Source organism: Natator depressus, chromosome 4, assembly GCF_965152275.1.
Source record: "Natator depressus isolate rNatDep1 chromosome 4, rNatDep2.hap1, whole genome shotgun sequence".
Lineage (NCBI taxonomy): Eukaryota > Metazoa > Chordata > Testudines > Cheloniidae > Natator > Natator depressus.
The window spans coordinates 2,366,701-2,381,189 of NC_134237.1; the positions used below are offsets into that span (position 1 = coordinate 2,366,701).

General features: G+C 47.1%; 1 protein-coding gene across 3 annotated transcripts; it reads left to right on the forward strand.

Moving 5' to 3' along the window:
• Positions 1-1,138: 1,138 nt before the first annotated feature.
• PPP1R3B (protein phosphatase 1 regulatory subunit 3B) lies at positions 1,139-14,144 on the forward strand. Of its 3 annotated transcripts, XM_074949901.1 has the most exons (3): positions 1,901-2,009; positions 3,634-3,872; positions 10,117-14,144. In XM_074949901.1, the coding sequence occupies exon 3, from the start codon at positions 10,148-10,150 to the stop codon at positions 11,003-11,005; it is 858 nt and encodes a 285-aa protein (XP_074806002.1). In that variant the 5' UTR covers positions 1,901-2,009; positions 3,634-3,872; positions 10,117-10,147; the 3' UTR covers positions 11,006-14,144. The 3 variants fall into 3 exon arrangements, with proteins under 3 accessions (XP_074806000.1, XP_074806002.1, XP_074806001.1); XM_074949899.1 differs by lacking the exons at positions 1,901-2,009; positions 3,634-3,872 and adding an exon at positions 1,139-1,195; XM_074949900.1 differs by lacking the exon at positions 3,634-3,872 and having other exon boundaries at positions 1,924-2,009.
• Positions 14,145-14,489: the final 345 nt, after the last annotated feature.

The following is a 14,489-nucleotide window of genomic DNA, read 5'->3' on the forward strand; positions in this document are numbered from 1 at the left end:
CCATTTGTGACATGCTGGCGAGACCCATCAGCATACTCCTCAGCAGTTAGGGCTCTATTCCCGCAGACCTAAAGGGAAGACAGAACGCACAGTACAAAAAACGTTGCAAGATGGCGCCAAATGTGGATGGAAGCACAGGGATTGCTGGGATGCGAAGCGATGCATCGTGCGGCGTTGGGACAGGACCCAGAATGCCCCACCCCCTTCCCACAAGCCACAGTGCCAGAATGGGAAGAGGTGCCTTGTGGGACAGCTGCCCATAATGCACTGCTCCCAATACTGCTGCAAGTGCGGCAAATGTGGCCACGCCAGTGCGCTTGCAGCTGACCGTGTGAACACACTGCAGTGCTTTCCCTACTGCTTTCTCCAAGGGCTGGTTTAACTCCCAGCACTCCACATCTGCAAGTGTTGCCATGCCGGAAGATACAGCGGTGGGGTTGTCGAAGGTGGTTTTGCCTGAAGTTAATTGACTGCTAAAAACTTATCTGGGAGGGTAAAGGAAATATGTGTGTCCCGGAAGAAACGTTTGGGGAGTGTCCAAAGTAGTATTTAGAAATGTGTTAACTACCTTGAATTAATTACTAAACAATTAACTCAAGGCTCAACAAATAGCCCCAAGTGTAGACATTTCCCAAGGCTGTGGTCCTACATCTCCAGAGCAAACCTGCATGTCAAAGCACGTTTCAGAGTAACAGCCGTGTTAGTCTGTATTCGCAAAAAGAAAAGGAGGACTTGTGGCACCTTAGAGACTAACCAATTTATTTGAGCATAAGCTTTTGTGAGCTGCAGCTCACTTCTTCGGATGCATGCAGTGAAAAAAGCACGTTTGACTCTACTACTCTTTCTAATGCAGCTCTGTAAAGTGCTTGCTTAATTGCTCGTTTATATCCCCCTCATTTAGTTAACATTATCTTTTTATTGAGTGCAAATGTTGTAGGAAAGAAAGAGTAGCTCTCCTGCCCTGTGTTCACAGCAGGCTTGGAAAGCGGGGTTTCCCCTACACAATTCCTATTTTGGAGAAGCTCAGCAGGAATTAGCGTTTGATCGATCAGATAACAAAGGGCAAAGGGAGGAAGCGAACTAAGCCTGCCACGTTCATTGACAAAGGTGAAAGGGAAGGCCCCGAAGCCAAGCGCTGGGAGACAGAGGCCAGATGCGTGGGGACCGCCGGGATGAGGTGGGCTGGCACTGGCAGGTGACTGCGCTGCAGGGGAATAATACAGAGTTAGGCGGCCACGCGGGTCGGTCTCTCCTTCTCCCGGGAGTTTTGGGCTTCGTCCCCCGTGGATCCCTTGGGCTGGCCCTGCCCCCTCGGTTATCCCACTTCGCCCAGCCCTCGTGGGGGCGTCTGCCCCCGCTCCAAGCCCTGGCTGTGGGAGGGGGCCCACGCCCGGGGGATCGCTCCGCTCCTCTGGGCAACGGGGGTGCCTGCGCAAGGGAGGGGCTGCCTCCCTCGACCCCTTGGAGGGGGGGCTGTGTCTGGGGGAGGGGCTGCCCCCCTCAGCCCCTTGGAAGGGGGGGCTGCGTCTGGGGGAGGGGCTGCCCCCCTCGCCCCCTTGGAAGGGGGGGCTGTGTCTGGGGGAGGGGCTGTGTCTGGGGGAGGGGCTGCCCCCCTCGGCCCCTTGGCGGGGGGGCTGTGTCTGGGGGAGGGGCTGTTCCACTCCCAGCCCAGCGGGGGGCTGGCGTCTTGGGGCTGCTCCGCAGAGCACCGGCAGGGGTATGCTCACGAGCTAGAGTGTAGCGGGTCACGCGGAAACTCCGCTCTCATTGGCTGGCGGGTCGGGCCCGGCGCGCTCCGATTGGCTGGCGGGTCGGGCCCGGCGCGCTCCCATTGGCTGCAGTGGGGATGGTCTGGCCCGGCCGGAGCTCGGGGCTGAGCGCCCCGACGTGGTTGCGCCCCGCCCCCGCCCCCCTTGAGCCTTGTTCGGCAGCCTCGGCCCGCTGCCGCCACCGGAGCCGGAGCCGGAGCCGGGCTGCGCGCGCCCCGCCGGACCCATGCGCCGCGCCAGGTACGAGCCCGCGGGCCGGCCCCGCCATGAACGGGGAGCTGCGGGAGGCTTCGCGGGGGAGGCGTCCCAGCCCTGCCGGGCGCTGCTGACGGCGGGGGGCCGCCGGGCTCCCCGCGGGGCCGGGCGCGTGTGTCACGGGGCAGGTGAGCTCGGGCCTCCCGAGCCTGGGTCCCGCGAGCCGCCCCGCCCCGCCCCAGCGGCGGCCTGGGACCCCCCGCTGCCTCCGCGGGGCCGCCCCCGCTCGCTCGGCAGAGCCCGAGCTCCGCGGCGCGGGGGGAGCCTCGCAGACCCGCTCCCGAGGGGAGCGCTCGCTTGGGCTTGTGCTGTGGCGACCCGTGAGTAACTTGCCCCTCAGCTAGTGTCGAGGCTTGGGAGCAAGACGGTTTTTCTTTTCAAGGTGTGGGGCAGCCTTGGGTCCCAGCAATGGCAATTTCTGAATTATCGGCACGTGGCCTGAAGTGTGGGGACAGGTTATTCCGCCAGATTCACCCCCACAGTAGCAGAGGGGTTTTAGGGAAGGTGATGCAACCCCCGGATTCCACAGCCTTAGAGAACTGAAGACATGCAGAGCAGGAAGGGGCCCTGAGAGATCATTTCGTCCAGCCCCCTGTGCTGGGGCAGGGCCCACTTACATCTTCCCAGACAGATGTTGACTTCTTTGATTCCCTTTTGATTTGAGTTCAGATCTAACTGTGGAACTTAGACTCGTGTCAACTGTTTGATCTAGCAGTACGTGTCCATTTGATCTGCCCTTAGCTTTTTATATTAATGACAGCTAACAGAACATTGGGCATCATTAAGAAAGGGATAGATAATAAGACATAAAATATCATGTTGTGTCTATATAAATCCATGATACGTCCACATCTTGAATACCGTGTGCAGATGTGGTTGCCCCATCTCAAAAAAGATATATTGGAATTGGAAAAGGCACAGAAAAGGGCAACGAAAATGGTATTATGGAACAGCTTCCATATGAGGAGAGATTAATAAGACTGGGACTTTTCAGCTTGGAAAAGAAATGACTAAGGGGAATATGATAAAAGTCTATAAAATAATGACTGGTGTGGAGAAAGTAAAAAAGGAAGTGCTATTTACTCGTTCTCATAACACAGGAACTAGGGGTCACCAAATGAAATTAATAGGCAAAAGGTTTAAAACAAACAAAAGGAAGTATTTCATCACACAACGCACAGTCAACCTGTGGAACCGGTTACCAGAGGATATTGTGAAGCCCAGGATTATAAGAGGGTTCAAAAAAGAACTAGATAAATTCATGGAGGATAGGTCCATCAATGGCTATTAGCCAGGATGGGCAGGGATGGTGTTCCTAGCCTCTGTTTGCCAGAAGCTGGGAATGGGTGGCAGGGGATGGATCACTTGATGATTACCTGTTCTGTTCATTCCCCCTGGGGCACCTGGCATTGGCCACTGTCAGAAGACGGGACACTGGGCTAGATAGAGATTTGGTCTGACCCCGTCTGGCTGTATGTTCTATTGTTGCCTCTCCTGTAGGATCTTAAGGGATTCACTTTGTGGGCTGCTCCTTCTGAGGTATCTGAAAGCGTATTGGATTGCAATTGGTGTCTTTGTGGGGTTTCACCTTGTTCTTGTTCTTGTGTAGAGTCACTGTTGATAGGGAGAAGTATTCCAGATGGCATGGATGATTTATGGTGTTTCATCTGTGGCTGGCCAGGAGATGTGCAGTCATTACTCGCTAGTGCAGACCTCCCAGTGATCTGACGCTTTGGTTACCTTCAAGCTTCGCTGCTGTGATAAAGTCCTGAGTAGGAGTAGTTCTCAAGCCCACGGGAAGACTTCTGGTCTTCTAGAACACACCTGTCCCTCTCCACCTCATTGCAGGTAGGCATGCATGAACGTAACATCCAGAGTCACTGCTCTGGGTTTCTGCTCACTTGCAGGTGGTGACAACCTTTAAAAACCTTGAATGGCCTTGCATTCTTATGTGAGGGCCTTCATTAGAATAGTTAAAGTGGATGAGAAGTACTTGCAATCACAACCTAAGGCTTACGGCAGAGCAACTGCATTGGTACAGCTGTGTCACTCTAAGGTTTCTAGTGTAGACATGGCCTAAATTTCAATAACTCTGTAATTTGAGTCCAATCTTTTGAAAATCAATGCCTGTAAAGTCTCTGGGTGAAGTTCACCAACCTGTAGGCCACAAGCTGAGATGCCATTTATGTTGTCTAGGATTTGATTTACTGTTTTTGTTGGTGTTGGTTCTTAACAACCTGTAACTGAAGCACCTCTCTTCCGGGGTGGTAAGTGCTGTCAGGGTATGTCTACGCTGCCCATGTTGCAGCATGGTCCCGGCGGTGCTGTCGTGGGCAGTGTAGTCACGCTTTATCGCTGGGGGTGAGCTCTCCTGGCGATAAAAAATAACCACCCCGAACAAGGGGTGGTAGCTTTATCGCTGGGAGCGCGACTCTTCAGCACTAGAACTGTTGTCGCTCAGGGGGGTGTTTTTTCACACCCCTGTAATGTTTTACTGCTGAAAGTGGCAGTGTAGCCATAGCCTCAGTAGTAAATTCCCTTCCTCATAGAAGCGGTGTCCCCACAGTCATTCTTCGAACTTTGAGACTCTAACCTGCATGTTGCCTCTGTTCAAACTGGCTTCTCCTGGACACTTCAGTAAAAGTTTTTCCAAAAAGCTCTGCAGGACTTCTTGGCAGAGAAGCCAAAGTGGTGGGAGTGAACAGTGTGTGGGTTCTCTGGTGCCTGGGAGCAAAGAGTGCTTAGTGCATTGTCTGCATGGTCCCCTCCACTGAAGCAGTGGAAGCTTGACGTTTTCTGGCAGCAGTGTTGACATTGGGGACACACCCTGCCTATCCCCTTGTTACAGTGCTTCCTTGCTTGCAGATATATAAGGAGTGTGGTGGCTTCAGATTACTCTGATCCCTCTTCTGGGAGCTTAGTTCTTGCTATGCATCAGTTGTTCATTGATAGCGATAGGATTTTTAGCCTTGTTGGCTATTTAGTCTCTGTCAGGATGTGCTTGGAGCTCACAATTGTGATCCTCATTTTACTGGCTTCATGTTATGCTGTTCCTAGAATGGCATTCAGTCCATTGCCAGCTGTCGTACTGTTTTCTGATTTCTTGTGAGGAGGGGCATGTGTTGCACCACTGCTCTCCTATATGTCATTGACTAACAACACAATAGGGCCAGACTCCCAGAAGACCTCTGTTCCCATTTAGACACCTAAATAATGGCTGGATTTTCCAAAGTCATTTATTTGTATTTATGTTGCTGTGGTGCCTGGAGGTCTCTGAGATCAGGGCCCCATTATGCTGGGCACTGTACATAGACGTAGCAAGAGACAGTTCCTGCCCTATAAGAGCTTACAATCTAAATGGGCCCTTTCAATAAATGAAGAGATGTTGGAGCAAGTGAAGGATTTGTGGCTAACTCTAGTTTCTGTACTAGCTACATCTAGGAGAGAGGTGCTGTAGGTCCCAAGCCCTTGAGAAGGGATTTCAGAACTTCTGTTCTCCTCTTGTTCCAGGCTCTCTGGTAGTTCCAGCTGCCCAAGAGAGGCCTAGACAGTCTTTCCCTTTCCTGAGAGGATGAGAAGAGAAGGTATTGGAACTTCTCAAGAGACCATACGTATGCATCAACTGTACGTAGGCAAGGCCTTGAAGCTACGGATGCTTTGCTGGCAAAATGGTATTGGCAGAGCCTCCTACTGTAGGTGCACCTCCCTGAACGACATCAGCTAAGCTGACAAAAGCACTCCTCTGTCAGCATAGCTGCATCTACCCAAGGGCTTTTGTCAGCATAACTGGCTGTGTGGTTTTGTTTGGTTGGGTTTTTTTTCCACACCCCTGACCAACATAGATATGCCATCAAAACTTTGTCAGATATACGTGGCCCAAGCTGATTACCAAGTGGTACTAGCATAATACTGCCTCCTCTTCTGGACCTAACAGGCAGCATACAACATACCTGTAAAACTGTCTTCAACTTGTTTGTTGTCAGTATTCTTTCAAGATGCTTGCTAATGTTTGTTGTATTAGTCTGCTGCAGACAGCTAGCAGAGAAAGCATGGGTTAACAAACCTTATTTTTGGATATGTACCAATATAATCAGAGGCTGCTGACAAACATGGATTTAAACAGTTTCGTTCCCATGTTTGCTTATGCTCCATAAAAGCTGGGGTGGGAGAAAGGGCATCAGTATTTGCTCAGAGGAGAGGGTGAAACTGGCAGGGTAATACAGTTTTGAAGTCTTTGGGGTGGTATTGAAAACTGGGCAAATGAGCTTCAAACTTTCTTTAAAAGAATGAAGATACCAAGTTGTCAGTGTCCCTTTAAACACAATTTCTCTGCATTCTTGTAGCTGAACACTTCCTGTGTTTTCCAGAGCTGAGTTTGTGGGCTTCTTTCCAGTAACAGCTATTCACTGAATCGCTTTTAAAGATCTAAATGTTTTAAAACCTGAGACAGTTCATTAACCTTACTGTAAGTCTCTGACTAAAATGAAAAGCTTCCCCATTCCTTTTAGGGTGGTTCAACAGAGTCCCACCCAGCATTCCTGGACTTTGAAGTAAGTGCCCCAAGGTCGATCCAGAGCAAAAGTTCACATCTGAGTTATAAAATCGTAACTGAAAATTGCAGTCAGTTCAGTAGATCTGGCCTTGTGACTTCAATGGCCTAAATAGGATGCATCGTGAGAGGTTTGACTTCTAAACACCCTTAGGTTGAATGTCCCAAAATAGCTTTATGATAGAGTACCTTTTTATTAAATAACACAATATATCCTTCCTTATCCAGATATTGCCAGGGACACTGAGGCTGCAATTATTAGTTTCTTCAAATCATAGAAGATCAGGCTTGGAAGGGACCTCAGGAGGTCATCTAGTCCAACCCCCTGCTCAAAGCAGGACCAATCCCCAACTAAATCATCCCAGCCAAGGCTTTGTCAAGCCAGGCCTTAAAAACCTCTAAGGATGGAGACTCCACCACCTCCCTAGGCTTAACTATAATGAGACATGACCCTGTAATGTTTCTGAGAGTGGTCGAGGTAACAGGCAGTTGTGAATATTTGAGGCTGTGTTGTTTTGCAGGATGAAATAGCATATACAAACAATAGCTTCCTTTGTGTGAGTAGAAGCTTTACAAGACCATGTACAGCAGAGCAGAGAATGCACACATGGATTTAATGCTGTTCTGTGAGGCTTGGGACACTTTAGTTCAGGGGTGGGCAAACTTTTTGGCCGAAGACCCACATCTGCGTATGGAAATTGTATGGCGGGTCATACATGCTCATGAAATTGGGGGTTGGGGTGCGGAGGGGGGTGAGGGCTCCAGCTGGGGGTGCGGACTCTGGGGTAGGGCTGAGGATGAGGGGTTTGGGGGTGCAGGAGGGTGCTCCAGGCTGGGACCAAGGGGTTCGGAAGGCAGCAGGTGGCTCAGGGCTGGGGTAGGGGGTTGGGGCGCAGGAGGGGGACAGGGGGACAGGGATGCAGGCTCCGGGTGGCTCTTACCTCAAGCAGCTCCTGGAAGCAGCAGCATGTCCCCGCTCCAGCGCCACAATTCCTGGCCAATGGGAACTGCAGGAGGGGGAATGACACAGCCTGGAAGAGGGGGCTGTTGATGGTACCCAGCCTCCCCAGTAGAGAATTCTGTGCATGCTGAGATGCTGCCTCCCCCCACCACCAACACTGCTTTGCTACCCAAGCAGAGGGCTCCTGCTGTCCAGGCAGAGGATTGTGGGAGGGGAAGGGCTCTAGTGGATGGTGGCAGGTGGGGCCTTTTGCCCTGGATGGAAATTCCTGCTGTAATGATAGGGGGCCCTACATGTTGGAGGGGTCGCTCTCTGGAGGCCTAGCAGGAGACACCCCCACCCCGAATGCTTTCTGCTGGTGGGGTGGTGTCAACAGGCCCTTGGTATTGAGTGGTGGACAAGAGGCCTGCAGGCACTGGTTTTCAGGCTGGTTGGGGCTTCCTTGGGTTCCTCATGCCCAGTTCTGGACCAGGAAGGGGTCTTCTCTGGAAGGAAGAAGACCTTAGTGCACCTGCTTTGCTGCAGAAGGCTGTGTGGGGCCAGCATCAATTGCCTTCCTGACGGGGTGCTGCCTAGCACCTGGTGTGGGGGCTGAGAAGGCGACTCCCTGGATTGTGGGAGGTGGCATTAATTTGGGGCTTGAAGTTCAGTCAGTGTGGCCACTGAGCCAGATACTGGTGAGCACACAAACAGCAGAAGACCCGGCAAGAGCGGGATGTGGCTTGGGTGGGGGTGGCTCTTGGCACCAGTGGGGTTCTTTTGGTGGTGGGGGGGGGGTGTTATAGCAAGTTTAGCTTGCTAAAGGTCCCTTTGGTTTTAATTGAACGTAATTCCTGTTACCATTAAGTGCACATATCCTGTGGAGCTGCACATACCCTGCTGTGTCTGCTAGCCTTTTCTGGGGACGGGTCTAGAATACTCCCATGCTACACTGCTCAGTCCCCTGTCGAAATGTCACTGCTCATCTCTGTGACCATTTAAAATGAGTATTTATACATATCTATTTATCCGTTATTTCCTGAATCACCATGGCTATAAAGTAATATTGGATGGGGCAGGAAAGCTTGAGCAGCATCTGTTTATGTCGGTAGCCCATGATAATAGTATCAGACCCTAGGATCACATTCATTTTACCATTTTCCAGTGACTCAAGAGCAGTTAGAGCTAGATCTACTGAGTATCATGTTGTGTAAGGCATTCATCTCTAACACCAATGCTCATGAGAAAATTGGCTGCTCAAAATCATGCCAGAAGAGTCTGAGGAGGGAAACATATTGAAATAACTTGAGGAGTTGTCATAAGAAATGACAAAATTTGGTGTCATCCCCCAAACTTCAAAAATCAAGTTATCATGAAGTCTAGTGTCTGTTGTGCTGTGGTTCTGGTCCCCCCGCCCCCGCAGAGATCATGTCAGCTCCATACTGCTACTGCTGATGAAATATGCGGTTCCTGTTTGTATGTTTAAAGGAAGCTACAGCTACGCAGTGAAGTGGAAAAAATATCAGACTCTCCTAGTGAGGAAACCACAGCAGAAATATAATATTTAATTGTATTTAAGTTTGTGAAACTACTGAAATTTTACATTAACTTCCAATGTTCGTTTAACCATAATACAGCAAAACCATTGGGGTGGGGATAAAGCACTATACTTAGGTTTAGTATTTTGCAACCTGTCATGACTAGAAACACCATGACAGAGTAGAAGAAATATTCCTTGGGCCAGTAATCCTTTTCAGTCATGGTCCCACAAGAAGGATGTGGAAAAATTGGAAAGCGTCTAGCGAAGGGCGACCAAAATGATTAGGGGGCTGGGGCACATGACTTAGGAGGAGAGGCTGAGGGAACTGGGATTATTTAGTCTGCAGAAGAGAAGAATGAGGGGGGATTTGATAGCTGCTTTCAACTACCTGAAAGGGGCTTCCAAAGAGGATGGATTTAGACTGTTCTCAGTGGTAGCAGATGACAGAACAAGGAGTAATGGTCTCAAGTTGCAGTGGGGGAGGTTTAGGTTGGATATTAGGAGACACTATTTCACTAGTAGGGTGGTGAAGCACTGGAATGCGTTACCTAGGGAGGTGGTGGAATCTCCTTCCTTAGAGGTTTTTAAGGTCAGGCTTGACAAAGCCCTGGCTGGGGTGATTTAGTTGGGGATCGGTCCTGCTTTGAGCAGTGTGGTCGACTAGATGACCTCTTGAGGTCCCTTCCAACCCTGATATTCTATGATTCCTACAGCCTAGATTTATTTAAAGATGGTTGATCTCTGCCCAGTATTTAACAAACAAAATGGTTTATGCAGCTAGAATGGAGGAAATGCAATATAAAAACCAGTTGACTCTTATTCTCTGTATGCTTTGCTTTTAAACACTTGTCATTGATGATATTATATTGTTGCAGGGGGATGAGGGGGCAAGGTGTGCTCCAGGAAAAAAACTCTTCAGCAGCTGACTGTATATAGCAGTAACTGGAGCTCAAAGAGAGCTCATGTCACAGAATAATAAAGTTTACTTGTTGCTAGCTTATGCTCCGTTTCAGGTCCTATAATTATGTGATGAAAACTCACCTTTTCGCCCTCTTTCTTTCAGAATTCTGGACTACTTTGCTCCCACCCCAGCAATGGCTGTGGACATAGCCATGCAGCTGTATCTGTGTTCTCCACCCTTGAGAAGAGAGAGATTTGCTTGTAAAATAGCTCCAAAACCAAACAAACCATTACGTCCCTGCATTCAGAACAGCAAGGCTGAGTTCAGTGAACCTGGAGACGCAGCAACATCTCTCCAGGGAAATAGGGTAAAAAAGAGAGTTTCTTTTGCCGATAGCAGAGGCTTGGCTCTGACAATGGTTAAAGTGTTTTCAGAGTTTGATGACCCATTAGATATTCCATTCAACATCACAGAGTTAATAGACAATATTGTGGGTCTGACGACGGTAGAGAGGGACAACTTTGTCTTGGATTTCGTACAGCCTTCTGCAGACTACTTGGACTTCAGAAATCGCCTTCAGACGGATTTTGTCTGCCTGGAAAACTGCGTGCTAAAGGATAAAGCTATTGTGGGCACAGTGAAGGTTAGGAATCTTGCTTTTGAGAAGACTGTGAGAATAAGGATGACATTTGACACTTGGAAAAGCTTCACAGACTATCCATGCCAATATGTCAAGGACACTTACGCAGGTTCAGACAAGGACACATTTTCCTTTGATATCTGCTTGCCAGAGAGAATTCAGTCCCATGAAAGAATCGAGTTTGCAGTCTATTACGAGTGTGATGGGAAAGTGTATTGGGACAGCAACAGAGGCCTGAATTACAGGATCATACAGTCTGAACTGAAATCTGCTCGGGAAGTCTCGCAGCCTCAGGCTGGCCCTGATTTTGGCATTGCCTTTGATCAGTTTGGAAGTCCGAGGTGCTCCTATGGCTTGTTCCCTGAGTGGCCTAGCTACTCAGGGTATGAAAAGCTAGGGCCTTACTACTAATAGAGGAAATGAGTCTTGATTCATTGACTGTTGCTGTGCCTGTTGCAAGCTTGGGAATTGGCCTGAACGGGACGTTTGCCAAAGGGCTGGGTAAATGACACTTTACATGGCAATGCAAAGCTCCATTGGGGTAGAGCAAGATGACTGTAACGTTCAGTGATCGCAAGTGGTTTTAATACCAGCTAAACAAGTGTCTTTTGCATCATGATAGTTACCCCCCAGATTCAACACTTGGAAACAGTTTGACAGAATGGGAGACCTCACTAGAGTTTCTGCCCAGTGCTGCTAGTCCTTTTCTGTATAATGCTGCTAATCTCCTCCAGTTAAACACTTACTACTTCAGTGATTGCATTGTTCACTTAGATATGTAGTAGTGTCCTGGGTTGCACATTAGGGTTGTTACAGGCTTGAGTATCTTAAAGAGGGAGGCTTTTTTAACTATGCTCTACCATTTCTGTAGAACTATGCAAGTTGGCTTTGCCAGAAGACTATTTGACAGGTAATTTATACATGACAGAAGATATTAAAGCTAAACTAGCCTGCTTATGGCAAGAGGGGGATGTGAATGGCCCTTTCTCTCTGACCTTGTTACTGTGCTGGAGCCTTTCGGTTAGAGATGGAGAAGATTCTAGAAATGACACAATAACCATGCCTAGAAGCTTTGCCTCATGCCATATTAGGAGAGATCTGCATTTATGGGAAGATACTGGTACGCTTAGTCACCAGTTCATCTGTAAGATATTTTTATTTAAATATAACTTGTGTAGTAAATTCATAGCAATTGCCCATGTTGAGGAGTTGAATTTTTTTTTCCTTTAGAACTGTGTAGTATCCTTGTAGCTTTGGGGTTAAATCCTTTGACTCATCAAGTATTTTAAAAAACATTTTTAATGGAGGGGAAGAGCTCTTTGTCTGCAATTGTTAATATGCCCAGAAGGTCTTCCAGCCCCCCTGGAACTACTTGGGAAGTAACACTGAGGATTTTTTCTTTTTAACTTTTAATCTTGCAGATGCTGTAAGATCACCGTTCTGTTCTCAGTACGTGTCTCTATTAACTGCCTTACTGTGCCTGGGAAGTGCAGCAGCTTCTACTTGTAATGCTAATGTAAAATGAGCTTTCATTCTGTGAGGAAACCGGATGCCAAAGGGTTCGTGCATGAGTCTGCATGGACAGTCAGTACATTGCATGTTTGTGAATTTGTTTATTTCTGTAGCGGGTTTGAAACTTGATAAACAGACCTCGCTGCTGCTGCTTGTCATGTCCTATGAAGACAGTTTATTTGGGAGACTAACTTTTTAGTGCGGTGTGAGTGCCTTGTACAATATCACGGCAGTGGCTTGAACTACAAAGGTTTCTGAAATGTGACTGCTAGCTTTTCAAAAGTTCTGAAAGTTTGTATTAATCCAAGTCAACTGTTTTGTCTAAAACTTGTCTCACTAGAATGGATGTGTCGCTTTTTGTTCAGTTTTCATGCTAGAATGAGTTCACTTAGATTGGTAGAACACCAGACTTGCACTGTAATTACATATTGAGCTGTCACAGCTGTATCTTGTATTGACATTGTAGAAGCTATCACAATTTTAACCTCGTAAGTGCACACATTGGCCTTCAGTGCTATTTCCATACAAAATGTAGTTCTGCCCAAGAAAACAGATCTCACAAGGGCATGAGATGCCATGATTGCTCTTGTTGTTGAAAAGGGAGATCTGTTGCTTTAGAGGGGAGAGTACCATGGCTTGTTTTGGAGGTGAGGTGAATTGCAAAGGACAGTCATTTTAGGTACTTCCAGAGAGAAAGTAGCTAAATTACTCACTTCAGTCATTAAGCCAATGTCTTGCTATTCGAGCAGAATAACTTATTTCATATACTTCAATGGAATAATTCAAATGGGGTTTAATATTTCCAGATATTCTATTTTTCTAGAACACAAATTTTATATATTTTGGCACATACCCAGTATTTGTGTTTAGGAGGGCATTAGAAGAAGCAAATGGCTATGCTATTCTCAAAAATTAAAAAATTGCTTTTAAAAACATCACTACTTTAATTCTGGAGACCACAGTACAAAACACTTCTACACTGTCCTATAATTTTGGGAGATGATGTACCCAACCTTCTATTAGACATGATTGAGTAAGAACAATGAGCTTACAGAAAGAATGCATAGCTTTCTGATCTTTGCATCAATGTATTGGGCTGTGGAAAGCATTATTGTACTCGGTCATTAATTTCAGGCATTAAATTGACACTGTGTGTATGTAAACATGGGTTGCACAGGCTTCATTCACTAATTTGAAAAGTCTGTTTCCTGAATTTCTGTTTGATAAGTTAAATAGTGTCCTCCATGAAGTTGTCTTTAGGAAAGACTTATCCAAGTTTTGGTTTAAAATCATTCTTTGATTTCCAAAGGCCGGCTGTGAATGAGTCAGGGGTTTAGCATTATTAGGATTTAAAGGTATGGTTGTTTTTAGCTAACATGTTCTAAAAATCTAGTGTACAGCTACAACTTTTAGCTAACCTATTCTAGCACAGCTTTGGATCCTAACCATGACTCCCTAAAATGCAACAGTGATGTGTTCTGTAGTGCCATGGGTAGTAGTGTGCTTTTATTTCCTCCTCTGGTGGTACAATGAAGGGGCCATGCATACCAGCCAATGGAAGCAATGTGTACTGCAGTGGATGGGGGAAAAAGCTCTGGAAGTTGTGACATACGCTTTGACACTGTGTAAACATTGTGCTGGGAACTGACTCTTTGACCAATGATTCTAAAAAATAAAAAAGGTAACTTTTTGGAGCTTTCCTCTTCACACTTTTCTTTTGCCAATGTGAATGTAGAAGTGAGGCATTGCTGTCCTTGTTTTATGCCTGGAAGTGCCTTGTTAAGCTGTTTTTTGCATGTTTGTGTCTTTTAAAATGTTTTTGTACACAAAGTTCAAGGTGAAAAATGCACTTTATAATCACAAATGAATGGATTATTCTCTTTTAAAAGAACAATGGTTTGTTTTTATCTGAAAGTGAAAATAAAAGTAGAGCGGAAGGTGCCTGGTTGTTATCTTTGTATTGTTGCCAGGAGACAGAACTTTATCTGAACCACAGGGTATGAGGATGGGAACACCTGCAAATCAGACAAGCCTCTTTGGAGGGAGAGGGCAATACACATCAACATCTGACTTAACCACTTACCATGGGAAGGAATTGCCTTTTCCTTCGACCTTGGATTTAGAAATGTTACTCATAGAACTTTTTTCCTAGTGGAGCTGTTGACTTTGAGGGCTCAATCTGTCTTCTCTTCTGCTTCAGTTGTATAATATGCCAAGTGCACTAGAAATACTAGCTATTCTCAGGAAGTATTTGTCATTCGGGGAAGAATAAAGGATTGATTATTCTTATCCCTAACTTTTCACCAGCTATATTGAGCCTTTTGGAGACTATAGTACTTCTCATTGGGGCTCAATGTACGAAGAAAACTCTATCTAGAGCACT